We start from the raw sequence: 26,288 nt of genomic DNA, 5'->3' as shown, positions 1-26,288 counted from the left end.
AAGGTCATCCCCAACAGCGGCAGGGAGCTAAGTGGAAGTTCTCACAGGCATGACCCGTGCACTTTTAATTACAGGTATGGGAACAACGGCATAAACACGGCCTTGGCGAGCCGGGGTGTACATGGTGAAGGCAGAACCTGATGGAACAGCCGAGAAGGCTGAACGAACGTATGGGGTGCGGTTGCCAGTGTGCCTCTTTCTCGTCTTTGCAACGTCAAACATAGCTGGCTTGGCACCGATCATACCCGTGCTACCACTAGGTGTGGAGCGTTACCTCAATCGACTAAGCCGCAGTCTTTGAGACCAAAGATCGCACATGCAGTGCTATATATCTACTCTTTACTCAAATAGAACCCATCATCCAAGCACCTTCTCGTTTGCTGCAACTCCCCCGTGCTCCTCAAATAGATCCATGCTAGATTCAACATATATAGTATGACGAACTTTCTTAAAACATTAAGCTCACTAGACAAAATTTCATGGAATACAAGGCAATAAAAACTCACAAGTTTCTTCCTAAATATGAATACTATCTATGCTAACCTAACAAAAAGATATTGCACTAACAAGCAACGGATCGATCCAAACCTAAATTACAAAGAAATCATGGAACATAGTCCCGATCTAGAAACTCCCTCAAAGGTTCTTCTAGTGCCTCTGTAACAGCTTCCCACCCAGCGGTCGTCGGGTAAGTCTCATCCAAGTAGAAATTCTTGTCAGGATTCTTGCATAGGTTGCAGAGGCGCTTCCCTGAAGGGCTAACCTGTCCACAGTACCCCAGCTCGGTGGAAGCCTCACAGCAAGGTGTCAGCTTGCGCTTGAAATTGTTTGACTGCTCCGACCCTTCACCTGCATACACACAGTTCCAACAGACGTTGAATAAAGTGCATACATGTGAAACCAGACTTAATTTGCATCATGCGTGTGCAGACATATAAAGTACGAGTACTTACCCGGGGCGTGATTAACGATGTCAGTGAAGGCAGTGTAGAGGTCCAGTATGTGGGCATTATTCTTGTTCCCCATCAGGTGTTCTATATTGTTGTTGTGCACAGTTGCGGCATAGTTTGCCAGAAGGTCGCATGTCGTGTAGTTGTTCGCACTAGTCCGCAAAGGCGTGCAGCCAATGGGATGCATGTTGTTCACTAGTACCTTTCTCACACCTAGCCTCTGTTGCTTCCCCACGTTCTTCGCAATCTCAGTCGTCACGTTCCCAATATAACTATCAATCTGCATGCAAGAGATGTTACTTGGTAAGAAGCTGGGTATATAGTAATTGCATACTGGTTAGTGTTTGCAAGTTTGAGTCTGCTAACTACTACTCACATCATCGAAGCTACTCAAGAAGGCATTGTCGACGTTGGCACCAGTCATGTAGTCACTGCCGGAGATGGAGACGAGAGCGACGGAGCTCTGAAGCTGTTGTTTTGAGATGACCCCAGTATTAAGTAGCCTCGTGAAAGCATTAACCTGTGTGGCAAGGGTCGGCACCTTCTTGTCCGGCACCTCGTAGACGCCAGCACCGCCGAAAGCAAAGGTCATGCCAGATGGGTCGCAAGATAGATGTGGCGTGAGCCTGTACGATGGAGGGGCTTCACTGAGGCCCAAGATCCTTGCTGCAAGGGAAATAAATCAATAAATATGAAGGATTACTTTTAGTACAACACATATAAGATTGTAAGGGTCGGAACTAAATGATCTAGAGCCTTGATATGATGGATTACTTTGGATGGTCTTAGATATAAGGTTGTACGTCCTCAAAAATATTTTTTCTATCTAGCATACCAGTATATATCTAGCTACGTATCGATGAAGTCAGATTGAATCCAATAGTTGGAAAGGCGTCCAGTTGGAACAGGAGTCGCAGATCCACGGGAGTTGAGATAGGAGCCATAGGGATAGCTCCATTGACGCCATGTGTCGGTCTTTGGGAGGTTGCCGTTGTCGACGAAGCCATCGCCGAAGACAAACATGCTGGACCATTGGTTCTTTGACCCCTGATCAGCCGAAGGTGTGCCTCGAGCCTCCACACGAGCCCCTGTAACGTAGATCAATCATGTCTTAGTGCATGCATGAAGAACATGACGTGGTCGAACTAACATGTATACTTGTAGATCGCGCTAGCAAGGAATATCTAAAAGCTAAAGCAAGGCAGTAATGAGTTAATGATGTGCATTACCACCCAATGCAAGGACGACGAGGAGAAGGCAGAAGACGGTCGGCATGAGCTTCATGGTTACGAGGCCCCGGGAGGCGGCTATGGGGAGCTAGATGGTTGCGGCCGTGCATGAGCCTATAGCTATATTTATAGAAGATTTTTCTGGTCGGTAGGTAGGTACGTATTGCACATGGAGTCAGCAATCCCACGTACGTACGCTTGAAGCTATAGCCGCGGCCAGACTAAGAATGCATGCGTCAACGTGGAGACGAAGAAACGTCTTGGGAAACCAATAGATACAAGAATCGTGTGTAGCAAACTTTGAACGACAGGTAGATAGAATGGTGCGTCCTACCTGTACCTGTTAATTTGAAAGTCCTACAAGGCCACCTGGATTCAGGAATCCTTGTACAAAGTTCTACCCCTGCACCTCGATTCAGGAATCGGTTGGGCCGCAACCTGGAAGTCACACCGGAGGTGAGAGAGAGAGAGAGCTCCTTACCATGCGTGATAAAATCATAGTTTTAAATAGCACTTAGCCTGTTAGCGGCGGACCCTTTCTAAACCTATAGCGTGCTATTGCATGCCATTGTGATGTTATAGCGCGCTATTTCAAATGTTTGTTCGTGTGTTTGGATTAATGTTTTAAATAGCGGGCTATGTCAAATAGCGGCGGCCCTCCAAATCAGCTCCTATAGCCAGCTATTTCGAAAGTTTAGCGGGCTATAGCCCCGCTATAGCTGGGCTATAGCCGGCTACTAAAAAGTTTGGTTTGGACCAAAGATTCTTAGCGCAGGACGTCGTCTAAACGCTATAGCGTGTGGGGTAAACACACTAAGATACTTATAATTACTACAATCCCAAGTACAATATGACTACTATATAAAAACATAGTGCATGCATTTTGCAATCGCTGCCGAGTTGGGCATTTTGGAGACCAAGCTACATGCATACCTTAAAATCCAAGCATGTAATGTGTATGTTTATAAAATTTCAGAATGAAATACTTGAATTGCGAGCTGCACAAATAAAACCATTGACGTTCAGAATGAATACCTCGTTATATATATGCATGCATGTAGAAAATACGAAAAAAACTGATGTCATCAAAGTTTTCATCAAAATTCAATATTCAAAATGCTTTATATCTCAAACCATCGGTCCAATTCGAAATTCATTTGAGAGGTACAGATACTCAAATAGTAATGATCAGTACGGTCTGACCAAGTTGTTCTGATCTGTATATTGAGAATAGTTGTTAAAAAGTATGCAAAATATTAAATAAAACCACCAGTTTATCTTGGCAAAAGTTATATTCAACAATTTTTTTAACTTTTGTGTACACGTGCATCATTACACTAATTTGGTTATTTTCATCTTTTGCGCTACAGTCAAATTGTTTGGGCAAGGCAGTTGGCGAGTTGCCCAGGTTGTCATGCTCCAAAAATTTTAAGATAGTAGCTCGTTCGAATTAAGGTTTGGTGTTTTCTATGTTGTTATCTCGAGAATAGGAGTTCATTCACATGATTCTTGCTCGGTTTACAAAACAGAAAAATCATGCATTAATGTTTTACAAAAACACTAAGTTTAAGTTTTATTAGTTCTTTAGTTATATGCATTTTGTACAATATAGGGCCTAATATTTCATTTTGCCCTGGCCTGCAAATTTCAGGAGACGGGCCTGGTCCCACCCGACCACCTAGACTGAAGAATCAAACTTACCTACAGTTGGGCTGGCACCCGCTCTGCCGTGCGCATTCATAACGCCGTGTTAGATGTGAGGTTCAGGGCCAGGGCAGGAGCCTTTCATCGTCCTTGCTGACGTGTGCTGCAAGTGCTCGTGTGTTCTAGCTAGCCTTGCTGTCCCCTGCGCCCAAGTATTTGGAGCAACAACATATCGTAGAGCACCTTTAGTTCCTTAACATCCATGTAAAATATTTTAAGATAAACGAATAATTTCTGTGAGTTGCGCACACTCGAATACTTATTAGTACAACCCCAAATCCGAAATACAATATATGTGAACTCAATACAACACAAGATACATATGGACTAGGGGCAGCGTGCAAATTCGTCGAGAGTCAATTACACACCGTTACATGTAACTGATTCATATATTCCTCTTAGTTCCCTACGTAGCGACTTAATTACAATCAACTTATCAGAGAGTACAATACACATATACTAGTATTCATTGTTTTAGAGACAGAGTATGTCGATCGAAGATCAGACGGCTGTGATCTTTTCGATGCTTCACCTAATTGAACTGCTACACACATCGTAGCTTGCCTCAGAAAAAACAAGATTGGTTTGAATAAGACAAAGTGTTTGACGTGTGCAGTATGTACATAAGTAGAACAATAAATTGTTACCATCCATGAGTATGAAACTATATAGTTCACTTGTTTTTTGTTCCTGCAGACTTCGGTTTTCCGGCACCGTGAGACTCCTTATCATGCCCTCTTGGACTTGCTGATGACTACCCATTCCTATTGCTTGATGATGGGGCATGAGGTCTAGGTTGATCTGCATTCACGCAAGGTCACAGGGAGATGACCAAAGAAACTTTAGCAAACTCACATTTTGGACATGGGATGAAACCTAGATAAAAAATGCTGAGAAAAAAGCAGATGCCACGTAATGTACATATGTTCACTGCGGTCTAGTGTGTTATGCGTCGATTAGTACTCCTTCCGTCTATGTATACAAGGCCATTTAATCTTCTCTTTGTATAAGTCAAACTATCAAGTTCACAGGAAAACATATCTGACATGTACAGTACCTGATAGAGCAGATGCTGATATTTTTTACTAAACATGGTCAAACAAAAAAACAGTTTGTTTGACTCAGAGACAAGATTAAGTGGTCTTGTATACTCCCTTCGTTCCAAAATAGATGACTCAACTTTGTATTAACTTTAGTACATATGCATAACCGCTGGATTAAGCGATGCCAAGTTTGCATGTACTGACTTTCTGCACACGGTCCAGAAAGTGGACAAAAATTATTGGAAGTGAATTAAAATTAATGCTCAGTTCTCTGAACACGATGTACAAACCACATATGAAATATATTTCTAGTCGCAATTGAGACTGGTCACATGTATGTGTTTTTTTTAGAACGTCACATGTATGTGTTGTGATCATCTCTTCCATAGATATATCTTTCAAACTATATTTATTAGTAGCTGGAAGAAAGGCACACAATGACTAATAAAGTTTACATTTCTTTTGCTCTAGCTAGTAAACGGCACGAAATGTACTACTCCCGCTGTGAACATGATATTCTGCAACAAAAGCTGGATCATGTGTAATTTCCTTGACCTTGTCATTCAACTCAGGACAAGTCTTTTGAGAGTTAATCTGGCGGGTCTTAGCTTTTTTCGATAAAGAGTGGCTTTATTGATTCAAAATATAGCATCAAGGGATACAATTATAATGAGCTACACCCGACCTTTGCATAACTAAGACGCACACAACCAACACACACAAAGAAGCACGCTAGCAAAGGAACAAAAAGAAAAATTCCGAAGCGATAGAAAGAACGATTGACAATGTATAGTGACAACCATCATAGCTAGCTAGGTCCTACTATTCTGCACGAACAACTACCGGTATACATAGGGTATAACTTTCATGGCACAACTTTTCATTGTTTGACTTGCTGATGTATATGCGTACATACAGTATACTTTTCCTTAGTCGGCGCTTCAAGTTGGAGTGGGCAGATCATGGTAACACCACAGTTCCGAGACAGGAGGACGGAGCGGCAAGCATGCGGCCGCCTCATCAGCTGGTACCCTTGTGGGCAATCGGCGAGGTCACACCGGTGCGGTAGTCTCTCCTCCGATCGGTTTCCTAGGACGACGCTGCAAGTTAATGTGTGTGGTGGTGCTATCTCGCTCGATCTGCGGACAAAAATGCTACACCTACGGAATTCTAGTACGGACTGGTTTTACGGGCTGCTCTCTCACCAACCAACCCTCCTTGATTTTCGCTGGTGGGCCTCTCTTCCCTAATCTTCTCCAACCACAACTCTTCCGTAAGTCCGTAACAGAAATCCTATGAGAATACTTCCATTAGTCTAGCATTGCCCATCTGCGGATTGCGGCGTCCACTGATGGCTCTTGGTTATGGTTCATCTCTCTAAATATAGTTCCTACTGTCGGCAGCTTGTTCTGAAGAGGTTGTTGGATGCAATTGAAAGGCTTCTTTGTGAAGTGTGGTCGCTCTCACACTGACTAGCTTGCCTTCGGCATTGAGATGTGATCTACGGATAGCGGCTTGACAGAGAAGGCATGGCTGTGTAGTGACGACGGTGGAATTTCTAGCCAAGCGCCTGTAGTTGTTGGGATCACAGAAGAGTGGTGGCGACAACATACGACAAACCCGATTTGGTGGTGCTTCTTGAGAACATGTTATCAACCTTCGTGGTGAAACCCCAAGGTCTAACCCTAGTGGGTTATATCTAGCAATGATGTTCTTGGGTTGTTACCATATTTGAGTCTTTGACAGGATATGTTCGTACTTGCTCTTATGGATGAAAACATAGAATCTGGCCTTTGAAGGTTGGATCCAGTGACAATAGCCCTTGATCATTATTCCTTCTTGAAGGCATGGTTGTTGAACACTTGTTGGGCCACATCCTTACCCAACGGCTGTCACTACCACAAACGCACCCAGTCGGGCCTAGCCAGCATCCCAGCATAGCATGCACCTCCGCGCCCAATGTGCGCTCGCACCACTCCATTGAGAGTGCCACACAGCACTATCACGCCTGCATCACCAGGTGAGCCCTGATGCGCATGAAACGCCCTGCCGGGTCTTTGCGGCCCACAAGTGGAGGGACAATGAGAGGACAGGAGGGAGAATGGCCTAGAGGCGTTCGTAGGGTGTTTTTTTGGAAAAGGAGGTTAAACCCCTGGCCTCCGCATCAATCGATGCATACAGTCATCTTTATTAATTATTCAACAAAGGTCTAATAAGAACATATATACATCAAGCCACTGATACGTCTCCATCGTATCTACTTTTGCAAACATTTTTGCCCTTGTTTTGGACTCTAACTTGCATGATTTGAATGGAACTAACCCGGACTGACGCTGTTTTCAGCAGAATTGCCATGGTATTATTTTTGTGTAGAAATAAAAGTTCTCGGAATGACCTGAAAATCAACGGAGAATTATTTTGGAATATATAAAAAATACTGGAAGGAAGATCCACATCAGGGGGGCCTCCACCTGTCCACGAGGGTTGGAGGCGTGCCCTACCCCCCTGGGCGCGCGCCCTGCCTCATGGGCCCCTGATACTCCACCGACCTCAACCCTGACTCCATATATTCACTTTCGGGGAGAGAAAAACCAGGGAGAAGGATTCATCGTGTTTTATGATACGGAGCCGCCGCCAAGCCCTAAACTCTCTCGGGAGGGCTAATCTGGAGTCGGTTTATGGTTCCAGAGAGGGGAATCCGTCGCCATCGTCATCATCAACCATCCTCCATCACCAATTTTATGATGCTCACCGCCATGCATGAGTAATTCCATCGTAGGCTTGCTGGACGGTGATGGGTTGGATGAGATTTATCATGTAATCGAGTTAATTTTGTTAGGGTTTGATCCTTAGTATCCACTATGTTCTGAGATTGATGTTGCTATGACTTTGCTATGCTTAATGCTTGTCACTAGGGCCCGAGTGCCATGATTTCAGATCTGAACCTATTATGTTTTCATCAATATATGAGAGTTCTTGATCCTATCTTGCAAGTCTATAGTGACCTACTATGTGTTATGATCCGGCAACCCCGAAGTGACAATAATCGGGACCACTCCCGGTGATGACCGTAGTTAGAGGAGTTCATGTATTCACTATGTGTTAATGCTTTGTCCCGGTACACTATTAAAAGGAGGCCTCAATATCCCTTAGTTTCCAATAGGACCCCGCTGCCACGGGAGGGTAGGACAAAAGATGTCATGCAAGTTCTTTTCCATAAGCACGTATGACTATATTCGGAATACATTCGTACATTACATTGATGAATTGGAGCCAGTTCTATGTCACCCTAGGTTATGACTGTTACATGATGAACCGCATCCGGCATAATTCTCTATCACCGATACATTGCCTACGAGCTTTCCATATATTGTTCTTCGCTTATTTAATTTTCCGTTGCTATTGTTATCATCACTACAAAACACCAAAAATATTACTTTTGATACTGTTACCTTTTGCTACCATTACCACTACTATCATATTACTTTGCTACTAAATACTTTGCTGTAGATATTAAGTTTCCAGGTGTGGTTGAATTGACAACTCAGCTGCTAATACTTGAGAATATTCTTTGGCTCCCCGTGTGTCGAATCACTACATTTGGGTTGAGTACTCTACCCTCGAAAACTGTTGCGATCCCCTATACTTGTAGGTTATCAAGACTACGAGGGAGGTAAGGAACTATCATCTAGCTCTGCACTTGATTCACCTTCTGTTTTGAGTAAGCTTGCGACACCTAGACCTGCTTCTGCTATTAATTCTGACATGTCGCCTGTTATTGATGATGCCACTTCTGCTATGCATGATACTTATGATGAAACTACTTCTATGCTTGATACTACTTTGCCACTTGGTGAATTTCTTGATGAACAACTTGCTTGGGCTAGAGAGAATGAAATTATTGAAACTGATAATATTGATGAAAGTGATGATGAAGATTCTCCCCATAGATATGAATTAACTGTTGTCCCTGAGGACTATGTTATGGATGAAGAAACTGCTAGAAATTTTCTTTCTCGCAAGGATAGGAGTGATCTTAAGAAATTATTAGCTAAGCTGAAACAAAAAACTCTAAATGCTAGAATGAAATATGATCCTTCTTATGCTACTTCACCTATCTTTGTTACTGATAAAAATTATGATTTCTCTGTTGATCCAGAGATAATTACTTTAGTTGAATCTGATCCTTTCTATGGGTATGAATCTGAAACTGTTGTGGCACATCTTACTAAATTAAATGATATAGCCACCCTGTTCACTAATGAAGAGAAACTCGCTACTATTATATCCTTAAATTATTTCCATTCTCATTAAAGGGTGATGCTAAGATATGGTTTAATTCTCTTGATCCTAGTTGTGTGCGTAGTCCCCAAGATATGATTTATTACTTCTCTGCTAAATATTTCCCCGCTCAGAAGAAACAAGCTGCTTTAAGGGAAATATATAATTTTGTGCTAATTGAAGAAGAGAGTCTCCCACAAGCTTGGGGGAGGCTTCTCCAATTACTTAATGCATTTCCTGATCATCCTCTTAAGAAAAATGAAATACTTGATATCTTTTATAATGGACTAACTGATGCTTCCAGAGACCACCTGGATAGTTGTGTTGGTTGTGTTTTCAGGGAAAGAACACCAGATGAAGCTGAAATTCTATTGGATAATATGTTGACCAACGAAAATAATTGGACACTTCCTGATCCAATTCCTGATCCAATTCCTGAACCAACTCCTAAGCCAACTCCGAAGAAAAGGGGTATTCTATTTCTCAGCCCTGAAGATATGCAAGAGGCAAAGAAATCTATGAAAGAAAAAGGTATTAAAGCTGAAGATGTTAAGAATTTACCTCCTATTGAAGAAATACATGGTCTTAATCTACCGCCTGTTGAAGAAGTACGTGGTCTTGATAACCCGACACAGGTAGTAAAGGTAAATTCTCTCTATAGATATGATAAAGCTGAAATCTCATTTACTAAGTTTGCTAGCCCATGCTTGGATGAGTTTGATGACTTTATGGTTAAATAAGAAAACTTCAATGCTTACTTTGGTAGACAATTAAAATGCAATGCTGATATGCTTGAACACTTGGGTGATTATATGGCTAATATTAAAGGTGAACTAAAACTTATTAGTAAACATGCTTCTATGGTTACCACTCAAGTATAACAAGTACTTAAAGCTCAGAATGATTTGATCAATGAATTGAATGGTAAGAAAAATGATAATGTTGTTAGAGTTATGACTAGAGGTGCTAAAATGACTCAGGAACCTTTGTATCCTAAAGGCCATCCTAAGAGAATTGAGCAAGATTCTCAGAGAACTAATGTTGATGCACTTAGTCATTCTAAGAGGAATAAGAAGAAAAATGATAGGACTTTGCATGCTTCTAGTGAACCTGTTGTAGACACACCTGAGAATCCCAATGATATCTCTATCTCTCATGCTGAAACACAATCTGGTAATGAGCATGAACCTAGTGATAATGTTAATAATGATGTTCATGCTGATACTCATCCTAGTAATGATAATGAAGTAGAGATTGAACCTGTTGTTGATCTTGATAACCCACAATCAAAGAATCAACGTTATGATAAGAGAGACTTTGTTGCTAGGAAGCACAGTAAAGAAAGAGAACCATGGGTTCAGAAAACCATGCCTTTTCCTTCTAAACCATCCAAGAAAAAGGATGATGAGGATTTTGAGCGCTTTGCTGAAATGATTAGACCTATCTTCTTGCGTATGCATTTGACTGATATGCTTAAAATGAATCCTTATGCTAAATATATGAAAGATATTGTTACTAATAAAAGAAAGATACCGAAAGCTGAAATTTCCATCATGCTTGCTAATTATACTTTTAAGGGTGTAATACCTAAGAAACTAGGAGATCCCGGAGTACCAACTATACCATGCTCCATTAAAAGAAACTATGTTAAAACTGCTTTATGTGATCTTGGAGCCAGTGTTAGTGTTATGCCTCTCTCTTTATATCGTAGACTTGATTTGAATAAGTTGACACCTACCGAAATATCTTTGTAAATGGCTGATAAATCAACTGCTATACCTATCGGTATTTGTGAGGATGTGCCTATTGTGGTTGCAAACGTTACTATTTTAACGGACTTTGTTATTCTTGATATTCCCGAGGACGATAGTATGTCTATTATTCTTGGAAGACCCCTTTTGAATACTGCAGGGGCTATTATTGATTACACCAAAGGCAATGCCACTTTTCATGTTAATGGTAATGAGCATACGACACACTTTCCGAGGAAACAACCTCAAGTCCACAGTATCAATTCTATTGGAAAATTTTCAACAATTACTGTTGGGGGTTTTGAATTTCCTCTTCCTACTATAAAGAAGGAATATGATATTCATATTGTTGGGGACATGCATATCCCTATTGAGGTAACCTACTGTTATTCGAAAATTCTCTGGTTCCATATTATTCGGAATGATTTTGTTAACAAGACCTGATCAACCTTGTTAGTGGATTCCTTTTGATGAGCATGAGATGGATGAATTTAGAAAACACAACTCTCTGTACCCTCTTTTTACTTTCTGTTATTTATATGAAATAAAGTAAAAATAGTATATTTTGTCTGTTTTCTGAATTATTCGTGCAATAAAAAATACTCCGGAAATAAAAGTTTTCCAAATGCCCTGAAATTTAAATATGATTTTTTCCGGAATATTTGAGAATATCTGGCACTCAGAACATAGCTGGGGGAGCAATCACCTAGCCACGAGGGTCCAGGGTGCGCCCTACCCCCCTGCCTCGTGGGCCCATGGTGGCTCCCATCGACTTATTCCAGCTACCACACACTGCTTCGTCCTCCCACAAACATCACTAACCAGCTCAAACCCGAGTCCAAGCTCCTTGCTCAAAGCTCCATTCAAAAAACTGCTTTGGGGGATTGTTCCTTGTTATGTGACTCCTCCAATGGTCCAATTAGTTTTTGTTCTAGGTCTTTATTCATTGCATATTTTTGCTGCTTAGGTGGCCCTGCTCTTGAGCTTGCATGTCAAATTTATATCGTCAAAAGTAGTTTTTATGCATGATATTGCCTCTAGGCACTTGTAGGAGCAGTTGCTATCAATTTTGTTGAGTTTGGTTCACTTTTATTTTGAAGTTACTTAAAATTTCAGAAATTTTCAGAAAAAGATGAAGAGATTTTTGAGGGGCTCATCGAGCCGAAGCTCAAAGGATAAACAAAGTGAGGAGGATAAGAGACCCAAATATAATCTTCCTCGCACCGCGGAGGTTCGACCATTCCTTGTGATGATTTCTTGAGAGCAGCCGGGATTGATGATGATTTCTATGAATTGGCTGAGAATGTAGGCCTCACCGCCTTCCTCCACGACCAACGCGAACAGTATCTCTTACTCACCAATATCGTTGTGCAAAACTTTCATTTCCATGCTAGGAGCTCACCACCAACGGTGGAATTTTATTTATATGATGAGCATAAGGAGATGTCACTTCATGATTTTTGTCGGGTTTGTTTGATCCCTTTCGATGGCTGCGTAGAGGAACCACATCGTGATGATGTGGATGGGTTTATTGATACCATTACTGTAGGGGAAACGAGGAAGGTTTCTGACGCACAAATTACTAGCATACACTTTCCTGTTCTACTTTACTTTGCTATATTTGCTAGTAGATGCTTAATTGGGCGCGGAAACTGTGGAAACCTGAGTGCCCCTGATATTGTTATTTTGTGCCATGCCTTATTCCGTGATGACACATTTAGTATGGGCGCTATTGTTGCAAAGCGGTTAAATCTTAATCGTGCTAAGGGCCGTGTCCTTTGAGGCATCTTCGCCTCGCGCCTCGTTGCACAGTTTAACATACCTATTAGGCATTATGAGAAGGAAGAGAAGTTGCTGCCTCCTATTTATCTAGATTATAAGAGTATGGTAGCACATGATTTTATTTTTAAGAATAGGGAAAAGGCGCTTAAGTACAAATTAATATTTGGTAAAAACCATCCTTAGACTATTATCTTGCCTGCTCCTTCCTTGTTTGATTTGTCTGCAGGCAAGTATCTTGTTTCGTTGGAGGCCATTCACGCCTACCGGAACCCTACATCAGCTACTGAGCCAGAGCCGAAACCACAATTTGATCCTCCACGACAGTCTGATTACCAGTGGGATCCGGAGGTGATTGCCAACCAGTGGCAATCCGAGGCTTCTTCATAGTACTGAAGGAAATATGCCCTAGAGGCAATAATGAAGTTATTATTTATTTCCTTATATCATGATAAATGTTTATTATTCATGCTAGAATTGTATTAACCGGAAACATAATACATGTGTGAATACATAGACAAACAGAGTGTCACTAGTATGCCTCTACTTGACTAGCTCGTTGATCAAAGATGGTTATGTTTCCTAACCATAGACATGAGTTGTCATTTGATTAATGGGATCACATCATTAGGAGAATGATGTGATTGACTTGACCCATTCCGTTGGCATAGCACTTGATCGTTTAGTTTGTTGCTATTACTTTCTTCATGACTTATACATGTTCCTATGACTATGAGATTATGCAACTCCCGTTTACCGGAGGAACACTTTGTGTGCTACCAAACGTCACAACGTAACTGGGTGATTATAAAGGTGCTCTACAGGTGTCTCCGAAGGTACTTGTTGGGTTGGCGTATTTCGAGATTAGGATTTGTCACTCTGATTGTCGGAGAGGTATCTCTGGGCCCTCTCGGTAATGCACATCACTTAAGCCTTGCAAGCATTGCAACTAATGAGTTAGTTGCGGGATGATGTATTATGGAACGAGTAAAGAGACTTGCCGGTAACGAGATTGAACTAGGTATTGAGATACCAACGATCGAATGTCGGGCAAGTAACATACCAATGACAAAGGGAACAACGTATGTTGTTATGCGGTCTGACCGATAAAGATCTTCATAGAATATGTGGGAACCAATATGAGCATCCAGGTTCCGCTATTGGTTATTGACCGGAGACGTGTCTCGTTCATGTCTACATAGTTCTCAAACCCGTAGGGTACGCACGCTTAAAGTTCGATGACAGTTATATTATGAGTTTATTTGTTTTGATGTACTGAAGGAGTTCGGAGTCCCGAATGTGATCGGGGACATGACGAGGAGTATCGAAATGGTCGAGACGTAAAGATCGATATATTGGACGACTATATTCGGACATCGGAAAGATTCCGAGTGATTCAGGTATTTTCGGGAGTACCGGGGAGTTACGGGAATTCGTATTGGGCCTTAATGGGCCATACGGGAAAGGAGAGAAAGGACTCAAAGGGTGGCCGCACCCCTCCCCATGGGCTGGTCTGAATTGGACTAGGGAGGGGGGGCCCCTTCCTTCCTTCTCCTTTTCCCTTCCCTTTCCTTCTCTCCTACTCCTACTAGTTGGAAGGGATCCTAGTTCTACTAGGAAAGGGGGAATCCTACTCCCGGTGGGAGGTGGACTCCCCTAGGGCGCGCCATAGAGAGGGCCGGCCCCTCCCCTCCTCCACTCGTTTATATACGTGGCCAGGGGCACCCCATAGACACAACAATTGATCCCTTGGATCTCTTAGCCGTGTGCGGTGCCCCTCTCCAGCATAATCCACCTCGGTCATATCGTAGCGATGCTTTGGCGAAGCCCTGCGTCGGTAGAACATCATCATCGTCACCACACCATCGTGGTGATGGAACTCTCCCTCAAAGCTCGGCTGGATCGGAGTTCGAGGGACGTCATCGAGTTGAACGTGTGCAGAACTCGGAGGTGCCGTGCATTTGTATTTGTAAAATTTCCCAACAACTAGACCACATATCACATGGCAAACTTATTTTCTTTTATTTTTTTGACATTTTTATCATTTTTTTTATTTTTTTAACTGAAAAGGCGGTCCACGGGGGAGGGGGGTGCATTCGGTGGAAGCCGGGCAAACTAGTAATAGCGCACCGTGGGGTGGTGCGCCATTAGTAGTTAAACTAGTAATGGCTCACCACACCCACGGTGCACCATTACTAGTTTTGAAAGAAAAAAATATAAAAAAATTTTATTTTTTTTTTATTTTTTTGAAAAAAACTTAATAATGGCGCACCAGTGGACAGTGCGCCATTACTAGTTTCCATTACTAGTTAAAAACTAGTAACGGCGCACTGTCCACTGGTGCGCCATTACTAACAAATTGTTTTTATTTTTTTACTTCTTTTTTCAAAACTTCTAATGGCGCACCGTGGGTGTGGTGCGCCATTACTATGTCAACTAGTAATGGCGCACCACACCCACGGTGCGCCATTAATAATAAATTTTGTTTTTTTTTCAAAACTTCTAATGCCGCACCGCACACCAGGTGCGCCATTAGTAATATATTACTAATGGCGTACCTGTATGTGGTGCGCCATTGCTATATTCTAATGTCGCACCACACACGTGGTGCGCCATTAGTGTCCATTTCATCTATAGCCGTTTTCCTAGTAGTGTTTCTTCATGACTTATACATGTTCCGTATGACTATGAGATTATGCAACTCCCGTTTACCGTAGGAACACTTTGTGTGCTACCAAACATCACAACGTAACTGGGTGATTATATAGGTGCTCTACAGGTGTCTCCGAAGGTACTTGTTGGGTTGGCGTATTTCGAGATTAGGATTTGTCACTCTGATTGTCGAAGAGGTATCTCTGGGCCCTCTCGGTAATGCACATCACTTAAGTTTTGCAAGCATTGCAACTAATGAGTTAGTTGCGGGATGATGTATTACGGAACGGGTAAAGAGACTTGCCGGTAACGAGATTGAACTAGGTATTGAGATACCAATGATCGAATCTCGGGCAAGTAACATACCGATGACAAAGGGAACAACGTATGTTGCTATGCGGTCTGACCAATAAAGATCTTCGTAGAATATGTGGGAACCAATATGAGCATCCAGGTTCCGCTATTGGTTATTGACCGGAGACGTGTCTCGGTCATGTCTACATAGTTCTCGAACCCGTAGGTCCGCACGCTTAAAGCTCGATGACAGTTATATTATGAGTTTATTTGTTTTGATGTACCGAAGGAGTTCGGAGTCCCGGATGTGATCGGGGACATGACGAGGAGTCTCGAAATGGTCGAGACGTAAAGATCGATATATTGGACGACTATATTCGGACATCGTAAGGTTCCGAGTGATTCGGGTATTTTTGGGAGTACCGAGTAGTTACGGGAATTCGTATCAGGCCTTAATGGGCCATACAGGAAAGGAGAGAAAGGCCTCAAAGGGTGGCCGCACCCCTCCCAATGGGCTGGTCCGAATTGGACTAAGGAGGGGGGGCGCCCCCTTCCTTCCTTCTCCTTTTCCCTTCCCTTTCCTTCACTCCTACTCCTACTACTCGGAAGGGATCCTAGTTCTACTAGGAAAGGGGGAATCCTATTCCTGGTGGGAGTAGGACTCCCCTAGGGCGCGCCATAGAGAGGGCCGGCCCCTTCCCTCCTCCACTCCTTTATATACGTGGCCAGGGGCACCCCATAGACACAACAATTGATCCCTTGGATCTCTTAGCCGTGTGCGGTGCCCCTCTCCACCATAATCCACCTCGGTCATATCGTATCGGTGCTTAGGCGAAGCACGGCATCGGTAGAACATCATCATCGTCACCACGCCGTCGTGCTGACGGAACTCTCCCTCAAAGCTCCGCTGGATCGGAGTTCGAGGGACGTCATCGAGTTGAACGTGTGCAGAACTCGGAGGTGCCGTGCATTCGGTACTTGATCGGTCGGATCGTGAAGACGTATGACTACATCAATCACGTTGTTATAACGCTTCCGCTTTCGGTCTACGAGGGTACATGGACAACACTCTCCCCTCTCGTTGCTATGCATCACCATGATCTTGCGTGTGCGTAGGAAATTTTTGAAATTACTACGTTCCCCAACAGTGGCATCCGAGCCTGGTTTTATGCGGTGATGTAATATGCACGAGTAGAACACAAGTGAGTTGTGGGTGATATAAGTCATACTGCTTACCAGCATGTCACATTTTGGTTCGGCGGTATTGTTGGATGAAGCGGCCCGGACCGACATTACGCGTAGGCTTACGCGAGACTGGTTTTACCGCCGTGCTATGCACACAGGTGACTAGTACTTAGTTAAGTAGGATCAACTGCCCCGCCATTCTTGCTGCATTAAACCATAGGTGGCTATAGAGCCAAGTGATGAGGCCCAACTTAGAATTCTCCTTAGCATCGATAAACCCTAGACGATAAACCCAACATAGGTGGCAATAGAGCCAAGTGATTAGTGCCAAGTGATTAGGCCCAACCTAGGGTGCCTCGGCATCGATAAACCCTAAATGATGAAAACTGAACTTGGCTTCTATAGGGTGCCTCGGTGTCGATGAGAACCTAAATGATGTACGCTTAGACTTTTAGGGTGCCTCGGCGTCGACAAACCCTAAATGATAAAAGCTTAGCTTTTAGGATGCCTCGGTGTCGAAAAACCCTAAATGATGAGACCATGATCTTGTTCCTTGACAATAACCAACTTTTTGGTCAAACTTTTTTCCTATTTAGAGCGAAACATGGCCAACAACGATGAGGCCGGCGGTTCGGGCGGCAAGCAATTCTGGGAGCTGTCCCAGGACTTGGAGGAAGAACCTCACCGCTATGAGGACGTCGCGGAAGACACCGATCCTGACTACACAACCCCTAGTGGCGTCGGGGATGACACCACTGATGATGGCGCCGCGGATGCCACCACTGATGATGGCGCCGCAGATGCCACCACTGATGATGGCGGTGCACGCACAGATGGCAGCCAACCGAAGAGGCAACGGAAGGACTGGCGCCTGAACGTGCTCGGCACCGTCAGGGAGGAATTTACTGAAGTGAACTCCGACGGGCATCCGACGGTGCCCAAACACGTAGTCAAGGGGTACTCGATTCAGCTCGGGTGCATTCTCCGGAGCACCGCCTCGATCAACACCAATAACCTAAGGCATAAGGACCGAGGGAATTTGCACAGCCTCCTCTTCACGAAGCTGCACGAACGATACAAGTTCCCCGCTGAGTTCGCAAACACACGCCTCTCGGGTAATAAAGTGAATGGTGCCGCCCTCATGACGATGAGCACGGCCCTGTCTACTTGGCAAAGCACGGTGAAGGCAATGATTGACAAAGGTGATAGTTATGAGAAGATCAAGGTGAAATATCCTTTGATTAGCGAAGATGACTACAAGGAGTTCAAGATCAAGTGCAAGAGCCCCGCAACCTCCAAATCAAGTCAGCGGGGGAAAGAAATGCGGCAGTTGAACATAGGGGTCCACCAACTCAGTCCCGGCGGTTACAGAGTGGCGGAGCCTGTATGGGACAAGGAGGACGCGGAGCGTGCTGAGCAAGGCCTACCGCCCCGCTTCGAGAAATACAGTGACAAGCAGACCAGGAACTTTCTCAGGGCCCGGTACAAGGAGGACCCGGTAACAAAGGAGCTTACCACGGATCCGAAGACCAAGGAGCTTGAGCTTGTTCTGGTAAGGAATAGACCCCCGCGTAATTAGCTCCATATGGTTTCATTCTAATTAATCCCCAATATTTCTAAATGGTTCATGTTCCTTCCGCAGGACAAAGAAAGTAGTAGCACGGGATCGTCTCAGAGCTCCCCTTTCGACACCCCTTTGAATAGGGCGTTGAACGTAATGAAAAACATGGATAAGCTCAATAAGGCGACGTCAGCTGGTCGTGTGGCCGGCAAAGGCTTGTCCACAAAATGGTCGTCATACTATGCCGCTGGTGGGCGAAAGGAGAAAAAGACCAGCTCAAAAAGCCAGTCGCGCGAAGTTGAAGCACTCAAGGCGCAAGTGGCGCGGATTCCGGAGATGGTCCAAGAGCAAGTGCAACAACAACTGGGATCGACGATCACCGGCATTATGCCTACCTTGATTCATGGGATAACGACGTGGATTGCGGGTGGCCAACAGGGGCCGCCCCCGATTCCCAGCTTCACGGCCAGCAACTCGCACAACGTGCAGGCGGCGCCATTGGTGTCTCCGGCGGCGGCGGTATTGGTGTCTACGGCGGCCGCGCCATTGGTGTCTCTCGCGGCGGCGGTTTTGGTGTCTCCGACGCCGGCATTGGAGCTTAATGCACCCGGGTGTACGCCGGCCGGCACCTCGCCATTAAGCGGCCCCTCCGTCAGTTGCACGCCCGCCATTGGCGGTGCCTCGACATTAGCCGAGCTCGACGGCATCACGGTAACTAAGCCTCTCGGCCGAGGACTTCATCTCCTTGCCTTTGACTGGGCATCCCTGACGCCCTACATGTTTTCGCAGGGCGCGCCGACGTTCCTTGCACTCTCCTGCACTTCGTGGGCGGCGAGTTGGTCGATGTCTCCAAGGGCAGAATCGTTCAACCGGGCAACCCCGTGTTCCACGGTAATCCGATGCCACCCACAATGTATAGGGTTGAAGTGGTTCGGGTGCTGCCAGGCTGCGACGAGCTGTTACCTCCGATTCGACCCGCTGGGGCCGACGAAGAAGATGAGATGACCCTCAGCGCCTGCGTAAGCTGGCCCCTGCTTTGGCCGAAGAGCCAGATTCGTTTGGGGGCGGGGGACACCACCCCACAGACAAGACCGCCAGTCGTGCCGGTGCCAAGCCATGGCAAGAACGCCGCAACGCTACCAGACATGCCGGACATCCCTATGGCACAGGATCCGGACATGCATATGGCACAGGATCCGGACGACGACGACAACGATGATGGTACATTTACCAACGTCGATAAGTACTTTGCCGAACATGGGTACGGTGACGAGTTTTGCAGGCGTCCTTCTCAAGAACCCAAACAAGACGACCGCGATCTAGCTGGTATGGCGGAGAAACCGAATTGCAACAGGTGTCATCTGGCGTTCAGTTCTCAGGAGATGCCTCCAGCTGCCGCCTTCACCAAGCCTCAGATAGCGGAGGTGCCAAATACTATCAGCCCCAACACGCTCAAGAAGGCGGTCTGTGAGCAGAACTCGGTCCCATTACAGCAGATCAAGAAGAAGGGCCGGAAACGGCAGAGTAAAAAGGGCGCCGGTGCGAGCCAGCCAGCACCGAGTACGATCCGTGCTCAGGACGGGCCACCTTCACCTAAGGATATCTCGAGGAGGGTGCATGTGGCGGGTAGAGCGATGCTACCGACAAATATGCTCAGTGCTGCAACCGGTGCTATGCGGAGTCTGCACGACAGTGTTCTTTCTTTGGAGAAGCAGCGTCTCAAAGAGAATGATGTGGCATACCCGATTTTCACGGCCAAGGTGCCAGAGGGCAAGGGCTTTATGGATGGCGACATCGGGGGTACGATCGTCCTGCGGTTTGATGACATCTTTGCTATGTTTAACCTTCATCTGCTGCACTACACCTTCGTTCGGCTGTTTTCGCTGAGTATGGAGATGCGGATCACTAGAGACAAGACCCCAGACATCGTGATCGTCGACCCCTTCTACATGCGTGCCAAAATCTTGAGCAGCACTAGGGACCGCCAAGTCGCGAGTTCACACCTCGAAGACGTCATTCTGGCAAACCCAGATAAGGATAACTTCCTTGTAGCTTTCTTTCCCGAGTAAGTCATCCCTTAACCGCCCCGTAACATATGATTTCTTAGATTTCGATCGTTCTTTTTTTTCTAACATTTCATGTTCTGTGCAGTGACACACATTGCACACTCATCCTCTTAAGCCCGAAATATTCCATGGCCACGTATTTCGACCCGAACTGTAACTCCAAGATAGACTACACAAATATCAAGAAAGTTCTTGATGATGTTCTCCCTGGCTACGCCAAATCTGGAGGCACCTTCACCAGGGCAGTTCGTAAGTACGGCAAGCACGTGTTCGCCCACAATACGACGTTCTGCTGCGTCAAGCAGCCGCCTGGCGATCAGAAGGATTCCTACTACGCCCTCCATCACATGCGGGCGATCGTAAGGGGCCATCATCACCTTCTGCTACCAAATAATCTCAAAGATTGGGCCACGAGCTTGTAGGCAATCCAAGACGCGGACATTAGACAAGAATTCTTTCGCATCCAGTCGGAGTTTGCGGACATCATCCATCAAGATGTCCTTCATACCTCGTGGCAGTTCTTCCTCAGATATCAACCGTCCAACATTGAGATAGACGGAATGCTACAAATGTAGGCTGACAACACCCGCGATTTCATGACCATCACGATAGACGGTGGCTTCATCCACGCTTCTGTCCATGAGTCGAGTCGGAAGTAGTGATGTGTAGTTTTGAAACATTGATTGGCTCATGTTGTAATTAAACTTTAAAGAATTGTATGTCTCTTTGGTTTGGACAGTCGTTCAACTTAGATGTAATCGATGCTATTTATTAGTAGGACCATGAATCGTGCTATTAATGTCTTGCTTTTCTCTTCCGATCCTTTTGTTGCATACTTATATATTGCTTATGTATGTATTGTCTGTTGTTTGGCTTGTGCATAGAGATGTCGTCGTATGTCGTGTACAAGGGTAAGGTTCCCGGAGTCTACGACGACTGGGAGGAGTGTCGGAGACAGGTTCACCGTTTCAGCGGTAACAATTACAAAGGGTACACCACTAGGGCGGAGGCGGAATCTAGATATGCCCGCTATCTAGCGGGAGAGAGGAGGGAGCGTTGGAGGAACCGGATGAAGACCAGTTTCATCGCGATGATGCTCATCGTGATGACCGCAGCTCTCTTCCATGTGATGGTAGTTTAGATGATCGATATCGACTTGTAATGTGAAGACAAACTCGATACTCGCGGTCTCGAGACTTGTAATGTTTTATCTTTGTTCGGTCTTTTGAATTCGGAGACTAATATGATGAATTGTATTAGGAGACTAATCTTCTATTGTATTCGATGAATCTGCTGTTGTTGTGTGCTACTGTCTATATTCTTTCAAATAATATATTTTGTAACCTGTGCAAAAATCAGAAAAGTAAAAAAAACGTAATATTCATACTAATGGCGCATCACTACAGAGTGCACCATTAGTATGCCAAAGTATACTAATGGCGCATCACCAAACAGTGTGCCATTAGTATGCCAAGTATACTAATGGCGCATGCATCCGCAGTGCGCCTTTAGTGTGCCAAAGCACATGGTTAAATATGGCCCCTGGGAGGCATACTAATGGTGCATGGTGTTATATACTAATGGTGCACTCGGTGGTGCGCCATATACTAATGGCGCACTAGTGGTGCGCCATTAGTAATAAATACTAGTGGCGTGATACTAATGGCGCACCAGTGATGCGCCATTAGTAGGCAAAACTGGTGCGCCATTAGTAGGCCTTTTCCTAGTAGTGGGGTGTCAGTTTCTCAAAGTTTAGTTGAACCGAGTGTGGCTACGCCCGGGCCTTGAGAAGGTTAAAATAGCACCAACTTGACAAACTATCGTTGTGGTTTTTGATGCGTAGGTACGAATGGTTCTTGCTAAGCCCGTAGCAGCCACGTAAAACTTCCAACAACAAAGTAGAGGACGTCTAACTTGTTTTTGCAGGGCATGTTGTGATGTGATATGGTCAAGACGTGATGAGATATAAGTTGTTGTATGAGATGATCATGTTTTGTTGAAGTTATCGGCAACTGGCAAAAGCCTTATGGTTATCTCTCTATTGCATAAGATGCAAGCGCCAAATAATTGCTTTACTTTATCGCTATGCGATAGTAATAGTTGCAAGAGCAATTGTTGGCGAGACGACCATGTGACGACACATTGATATAGATCAAGATGATGGAGATCATGGTGTCATGCTGGTGACGATGGAGATCATGATGATGCTTTGGAGATGGAGATCAAAGGCACAAGATGATGATGGCCATATCATGTCACATATTATGATTGCATGTGATGTTTATCTTTTATACATCTTATTTTGCTTAGTTCGACGGTAGCTTTATAAGATGATCTCTCACTAATTATCAAGGTACAAGTGTTCTCCCTGAGTATGCACCGTTGCGAAAGTTCTTCGTGCTGAGACACCACGTGATGATCGGGTGTGATAGGCTCTACGTTCAAATACAACGGGTGCAAAACAGTTGCACACGCGGAATACTCAGGTTAAACTTAACGATCCTAGCATATAACAGATATGGCCTCGGAACACGGAGACCGAAAGGTCGAGCGTGAATCATATAGTAGATATGATCAACATAGTGATGTTCACCATTGAAACTACTCCATCTCACGTGATGATCGGACATGGTTTAGTTGATTTGGATCACGTGATCACTTAGAGGATTAGAGGGATGTCTTTCTAAGTGGGAGTTCTTAAGTAATATGATTAATTGAACTTAAATTTATCATGAACTTAGTCCTGGTAGTATTAGCATATCTATGCTGTAGATCAATAGCTCGCGTTTAACTCCCCTGTTTTATTTTTGATATGTTCCTAGAGAAAACTAAGTTGAAAGATGTTAGTAGCAATGATGCGGATTGGATCCGTGATATGAGGATTTTCCTCATTGTTGCACAGAAGAATTATGTCTTTAATGCACCGCTAGGTGATAGACCTATTGCAGGAGCAGAGGCAGACGTTATAAACGTTTGGCTAGCTCAATATGATGACTACTTGATAGTTTAGTGCACCATGCTTAACGGCTTAGAATCGGGACTTCAAAGACGTTTTGAATGCCATGGACCATATGAGATGTTCCAGGAGTTGAAGTTAATATTTCAAGAAAATACCCGAGTTGAGAGATATGAAGTCTCCAACAAGTTCTATAGCTAAAAAGATGGAGGAGAATAGCTCAAGCAGTGAGCATGTGCTCAGATTGTCTGGGTACTACAATCGCTTGAATCAAGTGGGAGTTAATCTTCCAGATAAGATAGTGATTGACATAATTCTCTAGTCACCATCACCAAATTAGTAGAACTTCGTGATGAACTATGGTATGCAAGGGATAACGGAAACGATTCCCAAGCTCTTCGTAATGCTGAAATCAACGAAGGTAGAAATCAAGAAAAATATCAAGTGTTGATGGTAGACAAGACCGCTAGTTTCAAGAAAAGGGCAAAGAGAAGAAGGGGAACTTCAAGAAGAACGGCAAGCAAGTTGCTGCTCAAGTGAAGAACCCCAAGTCTGGTCCTAAGCCTGAGACTAAGTGCTTCTACTGCAAAGGGACTGGTCACTGGAAGCGGAACTGCCCCAAGTATTTGGCGGATAAGAAGGATGGCAAAGTGAACAAAGGTATATTTGATATACGGATTATTGATGTGTATTTTACTAATGTTCGTAACAACCCCTCGGTATTTGATACTGGTTCAGTTGCTAAGAGTAGTAACTCGAAACGGGAGTTGCAGAATGAACAGAGACTAGTTAAGGGTGAAGTGATGTTGTTTGTTGGAAGTGGTTCCAAGATTGATATGATCATCATCACACACTCCCTATACTTTTGGGATTAGTGTTGAACCTTATATGGTTACACACCCAATGAAAATGGTTCGTTGGATCTCGATCGTAGTGATACACATATTCATAATATTGAAACCAAAAGATGCAAAGCTAATAATGATAGTGCAACTTATTTGTGGCACTGCCGTTTAGGTCATATTGGTGTAAAGTGCATGAAGAAACTCCATGCTGATGGACTTTTGGAATCACTTGATTATGAATCAGTTGATGCTTGCAAACCATGCCTTATGGGCAAGATGACTAAGACTCCGTTCTCCGGAACAATGAAGCAATCAACAGATTTGTTGGAAATCATGCATATTGATGTATGTGGTCCGATGAATATTGAAGCTCGCGGCAGGTATCATTATTTTCTGATCTTCACGGATGATTTGAGGAGATATGAGTATATCTACTTGATGAAACACAAGTCTGAAACATTTGAAAAGTTCAAAGAATTTCAGAGTGAAGTGGAGAATCATTGTAACAAAATAAAAGTTTCTACGATATGATCACAGAAGTAAAATATTTGAGTTACGAGTTTGGCCTTCAGTTAAAACAATGTGAAATAGTTTCACTACTCACGCCACCTGGAACACCACAGTGTAATGGTGTGTTCGAACGTCATAACCGTACTTTATTAGATATGGTGCGATCTATGATGTCTCTTACCGATCTACCACTATCGTTTTGGGGTTATGCATTAGAGACAGCTGCATTCACGTTAAATAGGGCACCATCTAAATCCGTTGAGATGACACCGTATGAACCATGGTTTGGCAAGAAACCTAAGCTATTTTTTCTTAAAGTTTGAGGTTGCAATGCTTATGTGAAAAAGTTTCAACCTGATAAGCTCAAACCCAAATCGGAGAAGTGCGTCTTCATAGGATACCAAAAAGAAAATGTTGGGTACACCTTCTATCACAGATCCGAAGGCAAGATATTCGTTTCTGAGAATGGATCCTTTCTAGAGAAGGAGTTTCTCTCAAAAGAAGTGAGTGGGAGGAAAGTAGAACTTGATGAGGTAACTGTACCTGCTCTCTTATTAGAAAGTAGTTCATCACAGAAATCTGTTCCTGTGACTACTACACCAATTAGTGAGAAAGCTAATGATGATGATCATGTAACTTCAGATCAAGTTACTACCGAATCTCATAGGTAAACTAGAGTGATATCCGCACCAGAGTGGTACGGTAATCCTGTTCTAGAGGTCATGTCACTTGACCATGACGAGCCTACGAACTATGAGGAAGCGATGATGAGCCCAGATTCTGCGAAATAGCTTGAGGCCTTGAAATATGAGATGAGATCCATGTATGAGAACAAAGTATGGACTTTGATTGACTTGCCCAATGATCGGCGAGCCATTGAGATTAAATGGATCTTCAAGAGGAAGACAGACGCTGATAGTAGTGTTACTATCTACAAAGCTAGAATTGTCGCAAAAAGGTTTTCGACAAGTTCAAGGTGTTGACTACGATGAGAGTTTCTCACTCGTATCTATGCTTAAGTCTGTCCAAATCATCTTAGAAATTGCCGCATTTTATGAAATCTGGCCAATGGATAAACAAAACTGCATTCCTTAATGAATTTATTAAACAAGAGTTGTATATGATGCAACCAGAAGGTTTTTTCAATCCTAAAGGTACTAAAAAAATATGCAAGCTCCAGCGATCCATCTATGGACTGGTGCAAGCATCTCGGAGTTGGAATATACGCTTTGATAAGTTGATCAAAGCATATAGTTTTATACAGACTTGCGGTGAAGCCTGTATTTACAAGAAAGTGAGTGGGAGCACTACAACATTTCTGATAAGTATATATGAATGACATATTGTTGATCGGAGATAATGTAGAATTATTCTGCAAAGCATAAAGGAATGTTTGAAAGGAGTTTTTCAAAGAAAGACCTCGGTGAAGTTGCTTACATATTGAGCATCAAGATTTATAGAGATAGATCAAGATGCTTGATA

The 26,288-nt window shown here is 43.9% G+C and overlaps 1 protein-coding gene across 1 annotated transcript in view; it reads right to left on the bottom strand.

Moving 5' to 3' along the window:
- Positions 1–555: 555 nt before the first annotated feature.
- Positions 556–26,288, bottom strand: part of LOC125520063 (GDSL esterase/lipase At3g09930-like) — a 34,079-nt gene continuing 8,346 nt past the window's right edge. Inside the window, exons 2-4 of the mRNA XM_087534124.1 lie at positions 1,327–1,629; positions 954–1,230; positions 556–849 (exon numbers count right to left, since the gene is read on the bottom strand). Coding sequence (XP_087390250.1) covers positions 605–849; positions 954–1,230; positions 1,327–1,629 — 825 coding nt within the window. The 3' untranslated portion in view covers positions 556–604. The remainder of the gene's footprint in view (positions 850–953; positions 1,231–1,326; positions 1,630–26,288) is intronic.

This window comes from Triticum urartu, chromosome 7A, assembly GCF_056163025.1.
Source record: "Triticum urartu cultivar PI428250 chromosome 7A, HENAU_Tu73, whole genome shotgun sequence".
NCBI classification, from domain to species: Eukaryota; Viridiplantae; Streptophyta; class Magnoliopsida; order Poales; family Poaceae; genus Triticum; species Triticum urartu.
Note: the sequence above shows the minus strand (reverse complement) of the source record. Positions and strands in the feature narration are given on the sequence as shown.